This window comes from Lissotriton vulgaris, chromosome 1_2 (assembly GCF_964263255.1).
Source record: "Lissotriton vulgaris chromosome 1_2, aLisVul1.2, whole genome shotgun sequence".
In the NCBI taxonomy this organism is placed as follows: domain Eukaryota; kingdom Metazoa; phylum Chordata; class Amphibia; order Caudata; family Salamandridae; genus Lissotriton; species Lissotriton vulgaris.
This window is the reverse complement of record NC_141686.1, coordinates 80,995,805-81,016,277: the sequence shown is the minus strand read 5'-3', so window position 1 is coordinate 81,016,277 and position 20,473 is coordinate 80,995,805. Positions and strand designations below refer to the sequence as shown.

Here is a 20,473-nt window from a genome sequence, read left to right as displayed (position 1 = left end):
TTCTCCCACTGGAAGTATCTGAAAAGGGAACCTTGCACTGGTAGAAGGAACACCTATCTGAGGTGGAGATTTTTCGCTTTTGCGTTCAGCAATTTACCTTCCTCTCTTACTTTGAGGCAAACTCCCTGTCGATCCATCAAAGTCGTCTGCATTTTACTCAAAGATCTCAAACATTCTACCTGAAAAATATTTAAGTGGGGGCTCTGCAAAACACTAAAATCATTTACCCTGCTAGGGGCAGCTCCCCATAAATAGCAACAGCGGTCAGACTATTGATGTAAGTATAGCATATCATTGTCAAACTGAACTGCTAATGAATTATTCCCAAAAATGTTTTTAAGTATATAAGCGCTGGGAGTTGTCGCAATTGGTAGTACAGTCAAAGAGTGGAACTTAGGGGAATATTCATACATGTATTTATTACTATTGACAGATAGTTACCATCGACCTTCTGCTGCACTTCCTCAAGCGTAGACACTGTAGGTACTGGCTGCTAAAAAAACAAAAACAAAAAAAAAACACATTTTAATTGAGGACTATGTTATACACCAACTGTTATAAGATAGGTGCCCATAAGTAATATGTCATTGCTAACAGCTCGGAACTGTCTCCAACTATTGGCAGGACAAGAAACCATTAATATTCAATTAGGAGCTGAGAACCATACTCTGCAACCAGCCGGTCCTAAATACTTTCGCATATATTTTCAGGTTACTGAGTGTTAACACAAGTCTGAGGGCTACCCTTCCAAGTGCAGCAAGGGAAATCGGGTGTGTGCCAATGATACTGAAGTATTTTAAAGAGGCATGAACTTTCCATAGTAACTGTAGTCCTCTAGGTGCCTAAGTCTCACATCGTTCACAAAATGTGGCAGAAACATCCACTGGTAGAGGCAACTGTAACCCAAGGCCCTTTCTGGAAACTAGAGTAAAAAGCAGAGAGATTTTCAGTAACCATTTTGAGAGGTAAAAACATAGCCACTGTTACTAAGACCAGCCCAATTATAGCACTAAATAAGGAGTTACTTATAATTAGAGACCCATTCTCCATCTTATCAGTTTCCCATGTTTCATTGTGATGGCTTGTTCAATGTAATCATGTCCTAAAGAGTCCCAGAACTCACAAACTGAAGCCTTACCAGCTCATTCATAATCGAACCCATCCTCCAAGTATACCAGCCACTATGCTTGGCCAATGTCGATTGGACATGCTCAATGTAAACACAACCACCCAGTAACAGAACACAGACAGGAGGCTTAGCAAAGTAAAATCCGATCCATGCTGAAAATGCCACTTTGTTGGTCCAGCGCTTAAAAGCAATTAAGTTTATTGTGCACACATTACACCAAAAATAAGCGTAAACAAACTAAAATACTATAGCTTGTGACCCATTTATATATATACACACACTATTGTTGCTTTCCAACAATATGAGTTCATTAACTTACCAGCAAAATTGTGTACATTTATTTATCCCCTCTTGTTTATGTGGAAGAGATAGAAAACCTTAGGTATGAATGCCAAATAAATCCACAGAATCATATTGTGCAGACAGAAAACTATAAAAGGCCATGCAGTGGCTGAAGCCTGAAGTTCAATAGATCATGAGGCAGGCATAAGGACTACTAAAAAGATGTAGGAACTTTATGGTAATACATTTCTATTCTGTAGCCTCTCTACCATTAACTTATAGCAATTACACCATCTGGTGGTGGGGCTGGAAACTGCTCTAAAATCTATGCATTTAAGAATTTTGCATGCCTGTTACAATAGACACAGGCCACAACTACCCTTTGTGATTTCTGCAACCTTTGTTGCAAATTCCAGTCTTTAACAACCTATATTTTGTGGTTTGGTTAAGTCAAATCAACCGGCTAAAGGGGCAGCAGAAGGATGTCATGATGGGGGTAGTGTGTGGAATTTATGGCTAAATCTAGGGCTCACGGTGTCGTGGAGCTTTTGGAAAAGTCAGAACAAAGAGCAACATTAGACAATGTAGGCCTAGGTAAAAAGGTTCTGAAATATCTCCTGAACAAATTGAGTATTACTTTGGAAAAAATTCTCAAAAGCGGAATGGAGAAAGGCACTTCAACCACCGTTGCTCTAGTGAAGTATGTTCGGAAACTGAATAAAGCGTAAATTCAAAACAGACCACAGGTGTGGAAAATGCAGGTAAGGCAACCTATTGCACTTCTGGCTTTAGCAGCTGCTCAATGGTATTATTGCATTTTAGAGTCAGAGAGACTGGCCTGGTTAGGAAATGCGTTGCCCAAGACGGTAAGGCTGGTTCTTTCAATGGTCACTTCTAGAGCGCCATAGAAGCAGTACTATCCTCACTCAGAAAAGTTAATTCCCCATGTTGTAGGGATACAATCAAGTCATTGTATTCTCCATTCTCTAAAAGTATAACTAGTATTTACCTTTTATTCAGTGAAAACTACATTAATGCCTCAGGTTTAGATCTTCATCATACAAATGTATTAGGACACAATTTTGGGCACTGTTTAGAAAGGTCCTGCATGTGGTCTCTAGTGTCTTAGAGTTTAAAATGTTTGATTTAGAGAAAGGAGTATGTTACTTACCCTATAAGCATCTATCTGTAGCGTGTAGTGCTGCAGATTCACATGCCAAGCATACTCCTGCCATCTAATGTTGGGCCTGGATGCTACTAGTTGTTTTTCTGTTTTCCTCAAGGAATTTTAATGGTCGGCATCATGCGTTCTTTGTTTTTATTTTATATAGCACAAACTAGATCCGAAGGTATCAGATCGCTTTACATGAGCACACGTTGCGTTAAAGATGGACGCATTAATTTTAAATGTTGTGTTGTTGTTCAGCATGGGGAGATTAAGTGATTTGCTCCGAATTACAGGATGTTGAGCATCCCTGATGAGACTCGAACCCGGTTCCCCTGCTTCAAGGTCAACCGCCCAAGCCGTTAGGCCACATCGTTGTTTCTACTCCTCCTCCTCACGGCATTGTGCACGTTCAACAATTCCTCTGTTAGATAAAAAGATTTGCCATATAGGAAGTGAGGATATAGTTTGCTAAGTCAGTTTTGCTGTTGAACATGCTGTATAGGTGCGTATTTGTATCACCATCTAATACCTGTCGGTATGTGGTATGGTGCATGTGAATCTGAGGCACTACACGCAATGAATAGATGCTTACAAGGTAAGTAACATACGCCATTGGATGCAGATACACATGCAATGCATAAAGTAATACCCCTCTTGCGGTGGCTTTAGACAAGAGATGGTGCAGTTGTGTGAAATAATGTGCGTAGAACTGTTTTCCCTATTTGAGCCTGTTGTCTGGCTTGCACATCTCACAATAGTGTTTAGTAAACGTATGTGGGTTTATCCTTGTTGCTGCTTTGAAAATGTCAAGTAATTGAATATTCCCTAGCAAGGCCACTGATGCTCCCTTTTTTCTTGTTGAATGAGCTGTAGGCATAGCTGTTAGCGTTCCTTTGACTTTTGCGTATTAAATTTGTATACATTTGACTATCCACCATGCTGTTCCGGATTTTGAGAAAGCATTGCCTTTGTGTGGATTTGAAAATGCTACAAATTGTTGTGTTTTTTTTAAGGGATTTGTTCTTTCTAGATAGTACATAAGAGCATGTTTGACATCAAGTGTATGTAATGCTCTTTCTGCTATTGTTTCTGGTTTTGGGAAGAAAACAGATAAGTTCAAAGTTTGATTTAAATAAAAAGGTGAGATGACTTTTGGTAGAAATGTTGGGTTTGTGCGTAACTGCACTTTGTCTTGGAATACTTGAAATTACGGTTCCATCTACAGTGAGTGCATGTATTTTTACAGACTCTTCTTCGAGAGGTGATTGCCACAAGGAAAGCAAATGTAAGGAACGGTATTTGACATTTGTGGAATGGCTCAAAGAGTGGGCCCATGTGTCTTGTTAACACAATGTTTGGGCTCCAGGTAGGTACAGGTGGTGTACGTGGTGGAATTACTCTTCTTTATCCTTCCACAAAGCTTTTATAACAAGTATGCCGAATAAGGATTGGTGTTTTCTGTTTTGTAGGTAAGCTGCAACAGCTGCTAAATGTAGGCATATTAGCATATTAGTTGTTGTTCTGATGGATTAATGTCATTTGAAGCGCAGTAGCGACCAAAACATTTCCATTTAGAGGCATAACATGCTCTTGTGATTGGTGGAGGTAAATTTAGGTATCCAAATTCAATGACCTCAATAGTCAGATTGCAAGATTGAGTTGCTGAGGATTGGGTGTCTGACCCCCCCCCCCCCCGCTACTAAGGAGTTCTGGATAGTTGGGTAGCTTCTCGTGAAGTAATAGGGATAGCTCTGTTAATGTTCGGTACCATGGGTGCCGAGCCCAGTTTGGAGCTCTCAGTATCATGGTTAAGGAAGTTTGTCTGAGTTTCCTGACCACTTAAGGAATGAGTGGGAGATGAGGAAACATGTAAGCAAAGATCCCTGATCAATTCATCCCTTTGGATTTTTAGTTCTTGGGCGTGGCGATGAGATCTATTGTCGGGGTTCCCCACCGTAAGTCTTGCTTTATTAACGGAGTGTGAATTTCCCACTTGTGAACTTGCTGTTGTGTCCTGCTTAACAGGTCTGTCTGTAAGGAAGTTCTTCTCCCCTGGATGTACTGCGCTAGGAGGTGAATTTTGTGACTGATTGCCTATTTCCATTTGTTTTGTGCTAACTTTGACAGTTGTATGGAATAGGTCCCTTCTTGTTTCTGAATGACGTACATTGCGGTCATATTGTCAGTTTGTAGAAGGATATTCTTCCCTGCTATGTTGGGTAAGAACGCTTTGAGTGCCATTTGTATGGTTAACAGTTCTAACATGTAGATGTGTAATGTCTGTTGTGTTAACCAGTGTCCTTGAACCATACGAGCACCCCATCCCATCCCATGAGTGATGCATCTGTTGTGATTGTTACATGCGGAATTCCATCCTTGAAGGCTCTCGCCTTTAGTTTGTTCTTGGTGTTCCACCACTGTAGGGCCTGATGTACTTTGGGCAAAACCAACACTAGATCCTCAATGTTGCCCTCCGCTGGTGACTATTGTGATGCCAAACACTCTTGTTAAGGTTCTCATATACAGTCTTGCATTAGGGAATATTGCTAATCAAGATGAATCATACCTAAAAGTCTCATCACTGTTTTGATTGGCAGGTGACGATGTGGCTGAAAAAGATCCAGATGTTTCTGGCGATTGAAATCCCTTTTGGGATTGGGGTATTCTGTCCCAGAGAGTGAATTTAGTAAGGCTCTGAGATAAGGTTGTATTTGGAGCGGTTGTAGATGGGATTTTGTTACATTTATTGTAAATCCCAATCTGCGTAATATGTTGATTGTATTTTAGGCATTTTTGTTTTGGTAGACCGCTTGATCAGCCAATCGCATAGATGTATATTTTCCTTTCTGTGCTTTGGTGCTACTACTGCTAAGCATTTTGTAACTACTCTTCGGGCTGTTGTTACCCTGAATGGTAGTAATTTGAGTTGGTAATAATGTCCACTTACCACAAACTGAAGGTACTTGAAATGTGCTAGGTGGATTTGGATGGGAAAGTATGTGTCTTTCAGATCTAATGCATTCTTGAAGTCAAATTCTTGAAGCAATGGTATTATGTCTCGAAGCGTGGGGAAGTCATTTTTTGGGTGTAGAGGCTCCTCCTATGGGTGTGCCTTTACCTCTTCCTCTATTTTTTTAACCACTTCTATAGTACCTTCGACTTGTTGCCTTTGGTAGGTGGCGTTTTCTGCGTTAGGACTTTTGGAGGGCTCTCCCTTATTAACGCTGAAAGGACTGCTGCTTTTGTAGTGTGACTTGCAAAGCTCCCATTAATTTTGCAGTGTATCTTTTTTATATTCTCTGTGTATCCACTTCTGGGCCAAATAGATGTTCAGAACAACAGCTAGTGGAAAACCACTGGTATACCAGATGCACTGCTAGTGTAAAATATATCACTTTCAAACATAAGCACACAAAATAAATGTACGTAGTTGGATACTCTTTTATATTATCCAAAAGGTTTCCAGTCACTACACTGATTGCTTCACAGAACAATCAACTGGAAAGAAATCATGGATATCGAGTTCAAATAAAGATCAATTGAGTACAAAGATACAAAATGTTGAATAATCACATTTGCAACATCGTTAAGAAATATATACACAAAAGAAATTTTTCCACAGAATTCACATTTACAAAAACGGTCTTCCACATCATGCCCAATGCATTTCGGGATGATATCCAGTCTTCAGGGGCGCTGTAAAGAGAATGATAGAAAAAACACATAACATATAACAAAGCCAATGATAAAAAGTTCCCTACTTGCTGCATTCTAAAACTGCGTGTGACAATGTCCAAGGCATCACAAGCAAAATATATACATGGAGAGATTGATGACTCCTAATGTATCAGCTGTGAGTCAGTGAATGACATGCATTACTAAGACGGTAAAAGATTAATGTGTGGGGGAGAAAAGTGCTCTGAAAACGAGTGAGAAAAAACAATATCTTGTGTGTGATGTGAAAAGCGAGAAAACATCTGCCCGATTATTCCCCTTGCGTGAATCTGCATGCATTGACTGTAGAACACTACTAAGTACGTATGTAATGGGACTGACTAATAGGAACACAAGAAGGAGTTCTACACCAATCGTTCAAGAGATACTCACTGTGACCGTTGACTGTGAGAAAAAGGGGTCCACTGTTGTATGACCAAAAGAGAACAGTGTCTGTCTGTGGACAAAAACCAAATCTATTTATAAACTTGGTTGCTGGCTGAAAGACCAAAATCGTGTTTAAAGCGATGCTAATGCAATGTACTTACTGAAATGCTGCTCGGTTGTCACCAGTAACAATGGACTCGAAGTGTCATGAGTTTAAAATGAAAAAAACGAAAAAAACGCGAGATTCAATGAATGTCGTTAAACACTTTTTGAAATACTAATGCGATATGCGCGCAAAGAATAGAGTATGTGAAAAGTCTAAACTGCCTACCTGCAGGAGGGGAACGTATCCTGCATATCGCTCACCGCGGAATCGCGTTGTGGCGTGTGATTGCGGGCTTTCAACGTGCCTTTGTATGAAATCTATGGGGTGAAGACGTATAATTACGTTAATGGTTGCCAAACTGTTAAATAGATATACTGATGAAAGAACCTGTTAAGAGAATCTGCCTGGAAGAAATAATTCTTACCCGCTAGATGAACGGGTTCCTCTTGAGGCGCTGGAACGGGCGAAACTGTTCGCCAGTTACGTGACTGAATTATAAGTCGGAAAGCGGACTGGAACTAGAAAGAAGACTAACTGAGGCGGCCATCTTGTCGTGGTGAGAGTTTGTCACCAACTATGGAGATGCAAATGAAAGTGCTATATAGACGGTGGAACATAAAATGAATTAAGAATATAACTGCCGGAACGAGGTGCACTGTGTTAGTGACATGCTAGTGGGAAGTAGTGTGACTAAAAGATGTGAATGTGGGTAAAAACGCCTGTAGGCTAAAAACCTGTTGATAAAGTGTGGAGTCAACCGTAACCAAAGCTAATGTTGCTCCTACTATATAAAACATGCGAGAGCTGCCTGAGAAATGAGGGTCGTGAGAGAAAAGGAAGAAAAGAAAGGAAGGAAAAAAAAAAGAGAAAAAGCATATCCTCCATACATGTGATGTATGAAACCTTATAACCCAATGTGTAGCGAATGAATAGACAAACAGCTGATTCATGTACAAAACTGCAGAAAAACGCCCAAGGCTCACATGTTGCTTACAACAAGATGTATAATTACAAAAAACATATCAATTCAATTCTATCGTTGAGACCCCCTGGTGCTAAAGTTTGTAAAAACTTGATCCACCATGCCTCCTCTGAGCTAGTGTCCTTTCAGAATTTTGACCTTCGATGAATGACAATGATTCAAGGATCGTGAACTGTAATTGGGCAATAGTATGATGATTTTCAAGCCAATGTGAAGCAAAATAAGATTTAACAGACTTTGTGCGAATGGTACTCTTATGCTCTATGATTCTTATCTTTATTTTGCGTGAGGTTTTCCCTACATAAAGCAATCCACACGGGCATTTGATTGCATATATACCTTTACTTGTATTGCAATCACTGTTGTGTTTAAGTGTGATTGGTTTGCCTGAATGTGAATGATGAATCACATTTCCCATGATGACATTATTGCAGTGTACGCAATTAAAACATTTGCGCATTCCCTTGAATTGTTGTGTAATTGGTATCCTACTTAAAAGTATGTCTTTGATGTTTTTGCTGCGGGTATATGCGAAAAGAGGCTCTTCGTCGAATAACACATTGAAGTCAGGTGCACTTCGAAGTAAGTCCCACCTGGACTTAATTATTTTCCTGATTGAATGTGACCGTGTTGAAAATTTAGACACAAATACCAACCGGTTGGTTGGGACCTTGCTTCGGTTTCTGATGAACCCTCAAGGAATGTGACGCCTTATCATGTAGTGATAAAGAAGGCTGCGGGCTTGTTGAACATTGCTCTTCCAACTGCAGAATTTAAATCTAATCTGCTCACGGAGGTCCTTCATTCACCTTCCTCAGTGTCTGAACCATTGTTGCCTTTTAATGATGCCTTAAAGGATCCAATTTTGGAGATTTGGAAAAAACCTGTTTCGGCTCCTGCTGTGTCTAAGGCAGTAGCTAGGAGATATAGGACAGCTCCTGACGACCTGGAGTTTTTATCCTCTCATCCTCTACCAGAGAGTTTGGTGGTGCAGGCTGCATGTTCCAAAAGATCTACGGGTGCTTTTCCGCAGGTCCCAGCGGATAAGGAGTCGAGAAAGCAGGATCAGGCTGCTAAGAAGGTTTTCTCTTCTGCCAGTATGGCTTTGAAATCCACGAATGCTACCTGCTTGATGGGGCGTTACATCCACGCTCTTATGGACACTGTGAAGCAGTTGGTGCCCAAGGTGCCTGAGGAGAGTAGGAAAGACTTCCAGGAGGTAATCTCTGATACTCAAGCTGCAGCAAGGCAGGTTATTCAAAGTGGATTGGACACAGCAGACTCTGTTGCTAGGGTCATGGGTTCTTCCGTAGCCACAAGAGCTGCATGGCTGAAGTCAAGTGAGTTTTCCACAGATGTCCAGGCGGCATTGATGGATCTTCCATTTGACGGGTCTGGATTGTTTGGGAAAAAAGCGGACACTGCCTTGGAACGCTTTAAAGACAGCAGGGCGACTGCGAAGTCGTTGGGCCTTCAGTCCAGGGGCACTTTTGGTAGACGTTCAAGAGGATTTAGCAGATCTTCTTTTCGAGCCTATAAGTCAACCCAGCAGCAGCAGTGGAGAGAAGTCTTTAGATCCTTTGAGAGCCCATTTATCTGATGTTCTTCAGTTTGCTCTTTCTCTGGCGCGACAGGGGCTTGCTGTTGCCACAGTGAAGGGCTATCTTTCTGCGCTGTCGGCATTTCTCTGCATGCCTGACCAGCCGTCTCTTTTTAAGTCTCCTGTTGTTCTTAGGTTTTTGAAGGGCCTCACAAATAAGTTCCCTCCTTCTCCTTTCATTGTGCCTCAGTGGGACTTAAATCTTGTTTTGACCTTTTTGATGGGTGCTCCCTTTGAGCCTCTCCACAAATGTCCTATGAGGCTTTTGACCCTTAAGACAGTTTTCCTCGTTGCAATAACCTCGGCAAGGAGGGTTAGTGAGCTTCAAGCTCTTAGTTCCAAGCCCCCATTCCTGTCCATTCATGCTGATCGAATGGTTCTTAGGACCAGGACTGCTTTTCTGCCTAAGGTGGTAACTCCTTTCCACCTTGGTCAATCTGTTACCCTCCCTACCTTTCATCCTCCCCCACACCCTTCCAAAGAGGAGGAGAGGTTGCACCAAGAGGGCGGTGTCCTTTTACTTGGACAGATCTAAAGACTGTCGGCTGGATGACCACCTCTTCATTGGCTTTGCTGGCTGCAAGAAGGGAAGAGCGGTCCATAAAAGAACTTTATCAAGATGGATTGTCCTCTGTATAAAGATCTGCTACTCTTTGGCCGGTAAGGAACCTCCAGTGGGTATTAGGGCTCATTCTACAAGAGCTAAGTCGTCTTCCTCTGCATTGTCTAGATGTGTTCCTGTAGAGGATATTTGTAGGGCGGCAACTTGGTCTTCCCTCCACACTTTCGCGAAGCATTACTGCTTGGATTCTGAGGTGAGGAGGGACGGCCACTTTGCGCGCTCTGTCCTTCAGGATTTTCTGGTTTAGAAGAGTGGACATCCTCCGGGAGTGGGGACTGCTGTGGGACTCTATTCACAAGGTGAGGAATCCACACGGCAGATGTATCTATCAGAAGAACAAGTTACTTACCTTCGGTAACGCTTTTTCTGGTAGATACAATATCTGCCTGTGGATTCCTTACTGACCCACCCGCCTCCCCGTTGTTCACTCTTCTATGCCAGTGTTTCTATTATGTATTTATTTAATTGTCAAATGTTATATTGCATTTACTTCACACTGTGTGTGTTACCTTGATATTGGTACTGCGTATACTGTGTTTATGTCTACTGTCATTGGTCCGTCCGTGTGCCTCGAAGGCACGGAAAAAAGGGCGGAACTGATGTCATCACGCCGGCGTGGGCCTATTATAGGCGTCGGTGACGTCAGCGGAATCGCGAGCGATGCCGTGCCTCTATGACGTCCGGGTCCACGTCGGCGCGAAGCTACAAAAGAATTTCTGAATGTTGCTGACGCAGGGGATATTCACAAGGTGAGGAATCCACACGGCAGATGTATCTATCAGAAACCAAGTTTACAAATAGATTCGGTTTTTGTCCAGAGACAGACACTGTTCTCTTTTGGTCATACAACAGTGGACCCCTTTTCTCACAGACAACGGTCATAGTGAGTATCTTTTGGACGATTGGTGTAGAACTCCTTCTTCTGATCTTATTAGTCAGTCCCATTACATACGTACTTAGTAGTGTTCTACAGTCAATGCATGCAGATTCACGCAAGGGGAATAATCAGGCAGATGTTTTCTCGCTTTTCACATCACACACAAGATATCGTTTTTTCTCACTCGTTTTCAGAGCACTTTTTTCCCCCACACATTCATCTTTTACCGTCTTAGTAATGCATGTCATTCACTGACTCACAGCTGATACATTAGGAGTCATCAATCTCTCCATGTACATATTTTGTTTGTGATGCCCTGGACATTGTCACACGCAGTTTTAGAATGCAGCAAGTAGCGAACTTTTTTATCATTGGCTTTGTTATATGTTATGTGTTTTTCCTATCATTCTCTTTACAGCGCCCCTGAAGAAGGGATAGCATCCCGAAATGCATTGGGCATGATGTGGAAGACCGTTTTTGTAAATGTGAATTCTGTGGAAACATTTATTTTGTGTATATATTTTTCAACGATGTTGCAAATGTGATTATTCAATATTTTGTATCTTTGTACTCAATTGATCTTTATTTGAACTCGATATCCATGATTTCTTTCCACTTGATTGTTCTGTGAAGCAATCAGTGTAGTGACTGGAAACTTTTTGGATAATATAAAAGTGTATCCAACTACGTACATTTATTTTGTGTGCTTATGTTTGAAAGTGATATACTTCACACGAGCATTGCATCTGGTATACCAGTGGTTTTCCACTAGCTGTTGTTCTGTATTGTCAGGCTGGCTGCCTTGTCACCAGATAGCACGCACTCATTTAAGTTATTTCTAGCATTGAATATATTAGTCGAATAGGGAGTGCACAGACTATACCATTTATTCTTGTCTACTTTCGCCAAATAGATGTTCCCTGTCTAATAGAATGTTTAGAATATGCTGTTGCATCTCAGGCTTAAATGAAGATATACATAGCCACACATGTCTATGCAGCATTATTGAACTTCTGATGCTCCTTGCAGGAGTCCGCCCTAACTAGTGAATATCTAATGGTAGCGTTTGAAAATTGTCTGCCCTCATTCACCAGCTTTTCTACTTGTTGTTTATATTCTTCTGATAGATGTTGCATCAGTTCTTGCATCTCATCCCATCTTGCTCTATCATACAGAGATAGCAATCTGACGGAACTAGCAATTTTCCAGTGGTTTGCGTGTTCTGTAGCTACCCCTTTTCCTGCTACATCGATCTGCTTACTCTCCTTATCAGGATGTGGTGCATCTCCAGTGCCCGTTGATGCTGCCCCTTTTCTAGCAGTTGTAACCACTAGGCTGTCAGCTGGTGGGTGGCCCCTTATATAAATTGGGTCTGTTGGTGAAGGCCTGTACTTTTTTTTAAATGCATGCCGTAAGTGCCCTTGATTTTACCGGGTCCTTGAATATGTCTTTTGAGACTTGCAATACAGAGCCAATCGTAGTACGGTATTGCACTGTGCATCATAGTGTCTCTACCAAAAGATCTGTTTCTTCATCTGTGGTGTGTATAGGAGGTTTGTGGCATTTTACAGTCCTCTGGATAACACTATGATAGGACGAAGTGTCATGTGGCGGTGACGCTTTTGATGGGATTGGTGGTTCGATATCCGCATCGGGCAGAACCACATTATAATCGTCCCATGGGCCAGGGCTGTGCTGCTGTTTTTCCTGAGAATAATCAGCATCATAATCCTACGGAAGTATATCCCCCCCTCCTTCTCCTCTTCCTATACTGGTGAAGGTGATCGTGTTTCTGGGGATTGTGGTTGACTAAATGATATAGGGCTTGTGGCTCTTTGTTCAGTGGAAATTCCTTTTGGAGGAGGTTGTAAACTTTCTAGATTGTAGGCATGCCTTTTTGGAGAGTGTGTTTTTGTTGCATTTATGTATGCAGTCCCTCGAACACATTACCCTGCTCTTCTTGAATTTGGGTATGTGTCTTGTTCTTACCTATTGCTGGTGGTATGGCTGTGGTAGGTGCCAATGACTTTATTGTCATGGAAACTTGGCTTTTCCTTAATACTGAAGTTTGCCATGTTCCTTCTCCTTTCTCTGAGTCTATGCTTTTTTGGAGTCCAAATGGCTCGAGTCCAATCGCTTTGTCGGATCCGATGGCTTGTGTGGTGTGGAAGCATGTTTGGTTTTTGTCAGTTCCAAAGCATTCTTCAATGCTGATTTATGATTTGGTGCCGGTGTTGTGTCAGTGCCATCTCCATGTTTTTACCTTGTCATCCGATTGGTATTGAGGACATTCTCGTCCCTTCTTCGTTTCGAATCATGCTTGCGGTGTCCACCTGAGCCCGAGGTCTCTAGCGCTCTATGACGTGGAGGGGAGGAGGCAGTGTGTGCAAGATTTTCTTGGCACGTCGGGGGTCAATATTACTCACGGTTTTGGGCTTTGTCTTTGTTTTCGGTCCCATCTCCAATACCATAGTGTTCGGTGTGGTGTCCTCGGTGTGGATTAGGGTCCCCTCAATTCCAATGCACTCAACGGAGGTGACATAGTAGGGGCTTGTGATGACTAACACCTTGTAGTGCTGACCAATCGCCTGCCACTCCTGCAAGTTCGCCTGCATCAGGACCCACACCAAATCCACCTCCCCAAAACACAGCTCCGACTCTAACAACCTGAAGTGCATCCTGCTGAACACCCGCTCGGTCCACAGACACGCCACTGAACTCTGGGACCTACTCGACACTGCATCGCCAGACGTCGCCTTCCTTACAGAAACCCGGATGAACGCCTCATCTGCGCCCGACATCGCCATAGCCATCCCGGACGCTTACAAGATCATCCGAAAGGACCGCACCAACCAAACAGGAGGAGGCATCGCCATCATCCATAAGAACACCATCCAAATCACGACCAGCTCCGACGATAACCTCGCGACCGCCGAACACCTTCACTTCCAGATCCACACCGACCACAGGACCACACTTAGAGGCACCCTCATCTACAGACCACCAGGAACCCGCACACAATTCAACGAAGACATCACTGACTTCATCAGCCCACATGCACTCACCTCCGAGAACTACATCCTACTGGGAGACCTCAACTTCCACCTGGAAAAGAACAACAACAGCAATACAACCACCCTTCTGGACAACCTGGTCAATCTCGGACTCAAACAACTTGTTGACACCCCCACCCACGTAGCCGGACACACGCTCGACCCTATCTTCACCTCCAGCAAACACATCTCCTTCGATCACACCACAGCTCTCCATTGGACGGACCACACCTGTGTTCACTTCAGCTACAAAAAAAACACGACCCACAACCTATTCCTCGAAGAAACTGGAACATAATCACCACCGACCAACTCTTCACATCACTCAACCAAAACCCTCCCGCCCTATCATCGGACCCAAACCAAGCGGCCACCAAACTCACACAATGGATCACCCACAGCGCTGACGAATTAGCACCCTTGAAAAACCACCAGATCAAACAGGGTAGCAAAAAGGCCCCCTGGTTCAACGATGACCTTAAGAAATCCAAGAAGTTATGTCGTACCCTCGAGAAAACCTGGAGAAAAAACCCAACCACTGACAACCTGACCACCTTCAAGGACGCCACCCGCAAACACCACCAATTGATCCGATCCACCAAGAAATCAGCATTCAAGAATCGACTCGACAACAACGCCCACAATAGCAAGGAACTATTCAACATCATCAAAGAATTTACCAACCCCACCGCCAGCACCAACGACATCACCCCCTCCCAAGACCTCTGCAACTCCTTATCCTCTTTCTTCCACAACACAATCGCCGACATACATAACAGCTTAGAAAACCAGTCCAAAGAACAGTCCACTCCACCCACCTCCGAACCTAAACAGCACTCTCACAACCTTTGCGCCTGGAACCCAATCACTACTGAAGACACCATCCGCCTGATGAACTCCATCCACTCAGGTTCACCAACCGACCCATGTCCCCACCACATCTTCAACAAAGAAGACTCCATCATCGCACCACATCTCCGAGATGTCATCAACTATTCCTTCAACTCCGTTACCTTCCAGGAAAGCTGGAAACATGCCGAACTCCGCGCCCTTCTGAAGAAACCCACAGCAGACTCCTCTGAACTTAAGAACTACCGCCCCATCTCACTCCTCCCATTCCCGGCCAAAGTCATTGAGAAAGCAGACAATAGTCAGCTCGCCGCCTTCCTCTAATCCAACAATTCCCTCAACCCCTCACAGTCGGGCTTCCGAGCCAAACACAGCACTGAAACCGCCCTCATCGCTGCTACAGACGACATCCGAACGCTACTGGACAACGGAGAAACAGTTGCCCTCATCCTACTTGACCTCTCTGCCACCTTCGACACAGTCTGTCATAGCACCCTCATACAACGCCTCAGCAACGTCGGAATACAAGGAAAAGCTTTGGACTGGATCATCTCGTTCCTCGCCGGAAGAACCCAGAGAGTCCGCCTCCCCTCATTCAAATCAGAGGCCACCGAAGTCATCTGCGGCGTACCACAAGGATCCTCGCTCAGTCCCACCCTCTTCAACGTTTACATGAGTCCCCTCGCATCCATAGCGCGTCAACACAACCGCAACATCATCTCCTACGCAGACGACACCCAGCTGATCCTCTCCCTCACCAAAGACCCAAGCACAGCTAAAACCAATCTACACGAAGGAATGAAAGAAGTAGCCGAATGGATGAAGAACAGCCGTTTAAAACTAAACTCAGACAAAACGGAAGTCCTCATCTTAGGATCATCCCCCTCTGCCTGGGACGACTCATGGTGGCCACCGGCCCTGGGTACAGCACCCATACCTACAGATCACGCACGTAACCTGGGCTTCTTCCTAGACTCCTCCCTCTCGATGACCAAACAAGTCAACGCTGTCTCATCTTCATGCTTCAACATCCTACGCATGCTCAAAAAAATCTTCCGCTGGATCCCCACCGAAACAAGAAAGACAGTCACCCACGCACTGGTCACTAGCCGACTGGATTATGGAAATACCCTTTACGCCGGAACCACAGCCAAACTACAGAAAAAACTCCAACGCATCCAAAACGCCTCAGCCAGACTCATACTGGACATCCCCCGTCAAGCTCACATTTCCGGTCACCTGAAAGACCTCCAATGGCTCCCCGTCAACAAGAGAATAACGCTCCGTCTCCTCACCCAAAAGGCCCTCTACGACCTAGGACCCGAATGCCTCAACACACGACTGTCCTTCTACACACCCACCCGCCAGCTTCGATCATCCGATCAAGCCCTCGCCGCAGTTCCGCGCATCCATAGAACCACCATGGGAGGAAGATCCTTCTCCTACTTAGCGGCTAGGACCTGGAATTCTCTCCCCACTTACCTCCGCCGTACACAGAACCACCTCTCCTTCAGAAAGCAGCTAAAAACCTGGTTATTCGATAAGTAATGCACCCACCCTCCCCCAAGCGCCTTGAGACCCTCTGGGTGAGTAGTGCGCTATATAAATTTTTGAACTTGAACCTCCTATTTGCTCTGTGATTCGTCGAGGAAGAAATGACCCTCAGCTGCCATTTCCATATTGTGTGGTAGGCGCTGATCTCTTCTATTCCAAAGTGGATTTTTGTTTTAAACAGGTTACACGCCGTGCATTCGTTTGTGCTCAGTGATAAGCACAAGTTACAAACTTGATACGGGTCCGAGAGCATATTTTGCCCCACACCTATGAAATTGACTTTTTTTCTTCATCTCCTTCACCTGGAGACAGACATTCTCAACTGGTGTTGATGTTAGGCGCTGGATACTCTTCTTCAAATCACGTTGGTTATTATTTTTCTCCGGAGGCTGCTTAGGTTTTGAAACCAGAAGAGCTCTGATGCTGTCCGTCTGAGCCAGATAGCAGAAAAATCTAATAAAGGTACTGCAGAACATGTGCAATGCCCCGAGGAGGAGATACGAAGCATTACGTCAACCATAAAACTCTGAGGAAAACAGAAAAACAACATGCAGGTCCGGGCCCAACACTAGATGGCACGAGTATGCATAGCATTTGTATCTGCAGCCAAAACATTATACAACAAGTATCTATAATATATATCTATAAGTATCTATCTCTGCGCCGGGATGCTCCTTCGCTGGAGTCGCTGTGCGCATAATAAATTGTTATAACATAACATAACATATAATCACCCCAAGTCCTTTGCAATCCATCTCAACTTACACAGACTGGTGCAGAAGTGAGAGGAACATTATCAGGGCTGAGTGTTCTTCTTAACTGAGCATCAAGGTCCTCGAGTGGCTGTTGGGACTGAGGAAGAGAGAAGCAAATATATTACTAACCATTTGATACTTTACATCTATTTAAAACAATCACACCTCAAAGCTAATCAAAGACTCTAAATTAAAACAGCGCAGGCATTTGATTTAGGAAGAAACCAAATAATTCAGGTGATCTGCTTTCACTTTGGGATTGATCTTTTTTTCATTTTACAGACCCCCCCTCTGAACCCTCCAGTGTATTTCCCACTTTAATTTATTTTGTTTGTACTATTTTTCAAAATGGTGATATACACTGTTGCACTTTTCTCAGGAGCCTTCACACGCACTGGCAAATGAACTAAAAGAGTGTCTATTGGAGAAGATTCTGGAAAAGCCAGCGGTACCACTAATGTAACACATCAAACTGTTTGCATGTAGCAGTGGAGTTAAGACCACTCTTCAGTGGTTAGTTAAAACCTCCGACACAGAAATGCAATCTGAAGGCATGAGACTAATATATAAGACTATAACAATAAGCAAGAATTTCTGTCAGAAATATGGATATGAAAAACAGATGCATGTGCCCTTGTTATATCTCTGCCCACTATGCATAATGGCCCATTCATAACAACAATAAAATATCATCTAAGGAATTAGTAGAAAACAGAAGGGCATGAGAGTGAACTATTTTATGCCCATCTCTTCAGTACTGACAAGCAACTAAGTAGGACTGTGTACTGTCTGAATGAGGACCTGCAGACTTACCCCAATTTGCGGCCAAACTACTTCTTAGAAATTTTCTTTGCTGATACAAGAAAGTAGAGAGCAAATGTAGGTGGTGGTAGCTAGCTGAAACAAAGTTGACTCAAGGGAGAGGGGATGGATTACAATTGTAAAACGGCTATTAATGTAGAACATGTGTTGGGTTAGTAATCTCTATATGTAGGTTGCTTAAAATCCTCTCTACTTCCTCCTAAAAAGATATGACCGACAGAAAGATATATCCAAAATCGTCACTAGGATAGCTGATTTAGAAACGGAGGGCATCAAGCAAACTTACTTTCTCAACTGTGTCTGGCCGATGCTCCATCTAATGAGCAGCTACGGAAGCTAGTACCATGCTAGTAAAAGCATCGTTATAGCTTTGTTTTTATTTTTTTCTTTCTATCGAGCTTGGCCTAACCCGCTTTGTTTATTGTGTTAGTTTGCTTTGTTAGTATGGCAGCAGGGCAGCTACATTGATAGTTTTCAATAGTTTGCTTTATTAATTTAAAATGTTACTTGAGTTTTCTTCTCGTATCCTGGTAGCCCCTTGATGGTCTTGGAAGAGGCCGGGGTCTGCTTTTCTATTAATTAAGAAACTGATGCCTTACGGTTTTGGGTGGAAAGCATTGGTGGTTGCATGCATCTGGAGGATTCCTCTTTACATTCCCAATGGTGGGCCTGAAGCGGAATTCCTTCCGCTTTGGCTCCCACCCCTTCACTCGCCCATCTACGACGCCCATCTACGACCCAAGCACCGCTGCGAGGAAGAAGCAGGTGAGTGTTCTTACCCTTCTTTCAACAATGCCTTTCTCAACAAATTTCTGAATAAGGATGTACCAAGAGCAGGAGCCACTACACTACATTAGATTTTCTTCATTTGTGGGGGACCAACCCGTGTGGGTGGCGGGGCTGTTAATTTTTTGAAAAGTAAATGGAGCACATATCTCTAGGGGGTCGGCCCTTCTAGTATGTGTGCCGCCCCCCAACGGGCTTGGCAAAGATTATTGAATTGGGGGGGGGGGGGGGGGGGGGGGGTATTATTAATTGATTAGTTCTTTATCCTCAGGTGGAAAAAAATGGCAGCCACATATTGTGGGGGCAGGCCAATATGACAGATGTGGGGCGGTGAGACGAGGACGATATTTTTAGAGGATGTTGGATTTCCCCTGGGGCAGGGAATGCGATCTGGTCTTATCCTCCCAAGGGAAAACAGATTGGCCCTAATCCACAATAACATCAGGGAGTGAGTGGATATGTGTTATGGGCATGTTTTTACTATAAATTCCCTGTTATTACTGCAAACATTTCCACAGAGGTACCAAAAGAAATAAATAGTGGCTGCAGTGAGCCCATTCCTTCTGTCATTAAATATTCTGTGGTACTGTGTATGTGGCAAGTTAAAATGATACTTTTTTTTGTTTCTTTTTGTGTTTTTGGAGAAGTTATTTAGCGGAGTTCATCAGATCACAGCATCAAGAAGCTAAGTGCTGTTTTACTTTTCCACTTCGGCATATCTCATTGAAGCACACACCGACCCACTGTTTATAAGTATACTTCTACCTTCTATGTAGGACAAAGCATGTCAGAAGGAAGATTTTAGACAGTCAGAGCTGGAGCCTGGGTGGATGACAGCTGCCCTGGCCCTAAAGCGTGCAATGGAGGACAGCTCTGAGACAGGTTCAGATATCAAGACCACATCAGATAGAGAGGAAAATGGAGCAGAACCTGGAAACTAGGAGGAGTTCTATCCAATGATTAAGTGGCTAGGGTAATTTTAGGGTTTAGGGTGGGTATGGGTTTTTGGGTGGTATGGGTCATTTTAGGATTTAGGGTGGTTATGGGATTTAGAGTGGAAAGGGTAATTTTAGGGTACATGGTTGGTAAGGGATTTTAGGTGGCATGGATAATTTTAGGGTTTAGGGTGAGTATGGGTTTCTGGGTTGCAAGGGAATTTTTCAGGTGGGTATGGGTGTAGGGTGACGGGTAATTTAGTGTTTATGGTGGGTATGAGTTTTTGGATGGCAAAGGTAATTGTAGGGTGGGTATGGGTTTTTGGGTGGCAAGAGTCATTTAAGTGTTTAGGCTGGGTATGCGATTTTGGGTTGCAAGGGAATTGTTAGGATTGGTAAGGGTTTCTGGGCACACTGGTGAGGTCACGCTGATGGAGCAAGGATTCGCACGTAAAGCGACTTGTTCTTACTCATGAACCTCGCCTATCTTATAATCATATTAATCCAACCGTCCGTCGTTTATTTAGCATTTTCCCCAACACGCGGGTGTCCCCGAGAGGCTTGACTGTGTGTCTGTTCATCCTAACAATGCTTGCACTATGGAAATGGCTGCTTCGCAGAAATCCAGTCTGCGCATGCGTCGGTCATACCCATGTGATGTGACGCACTCGCATTTTGGAGGGATTGTATTGCTCATGCGCACTGATGCAAATATGGCTGCTTGTCTCTCACCACGCTCTCTGCTTGCAACCGCTGCTTCAGCCTATCTGTCTTTTTGCACTAAACTTTAATGCTATAGATATTACAATGTAAGGGATTGCAGTGAAGTTTTAATGGTGTACAGTGTAATCA

The 20,473-nt window shown here is 43.5% G+C and overlaps 1 protein-coding gene across 5 annotated transcripts in view; it reads right to left on the bottom strand.

The window, feature by feature from the left end:
- WNK1 (WNK lysine deficient protein kinase 1) overlaps positions 1 to 20,473 on the bottom strand; it is a 1,566,458-nt gene that overhangs the window by 219,001 nt on the left and 1,326,984 nt on the right. For all 5 annotated transcript variants that reach the window (XM_086952842.1, XM_086952840.1, XM_086952841.1 and 2 more), the window contains 2 exons: positions 17,089 to 17,175; positions 442 to 493 (listed from right to left, as the gene is read on the bottom strand). In XM_086952842.1, coding sequence (XP_086808968.1) covers positions 442 to 493; positions 17,089 to 17,175 — 139 coding nt within the window. The remainder of the gene's footprint in view (positions 1 to 441; positions 494 to 17,088; positions 17,176 to 20,473) is intronic.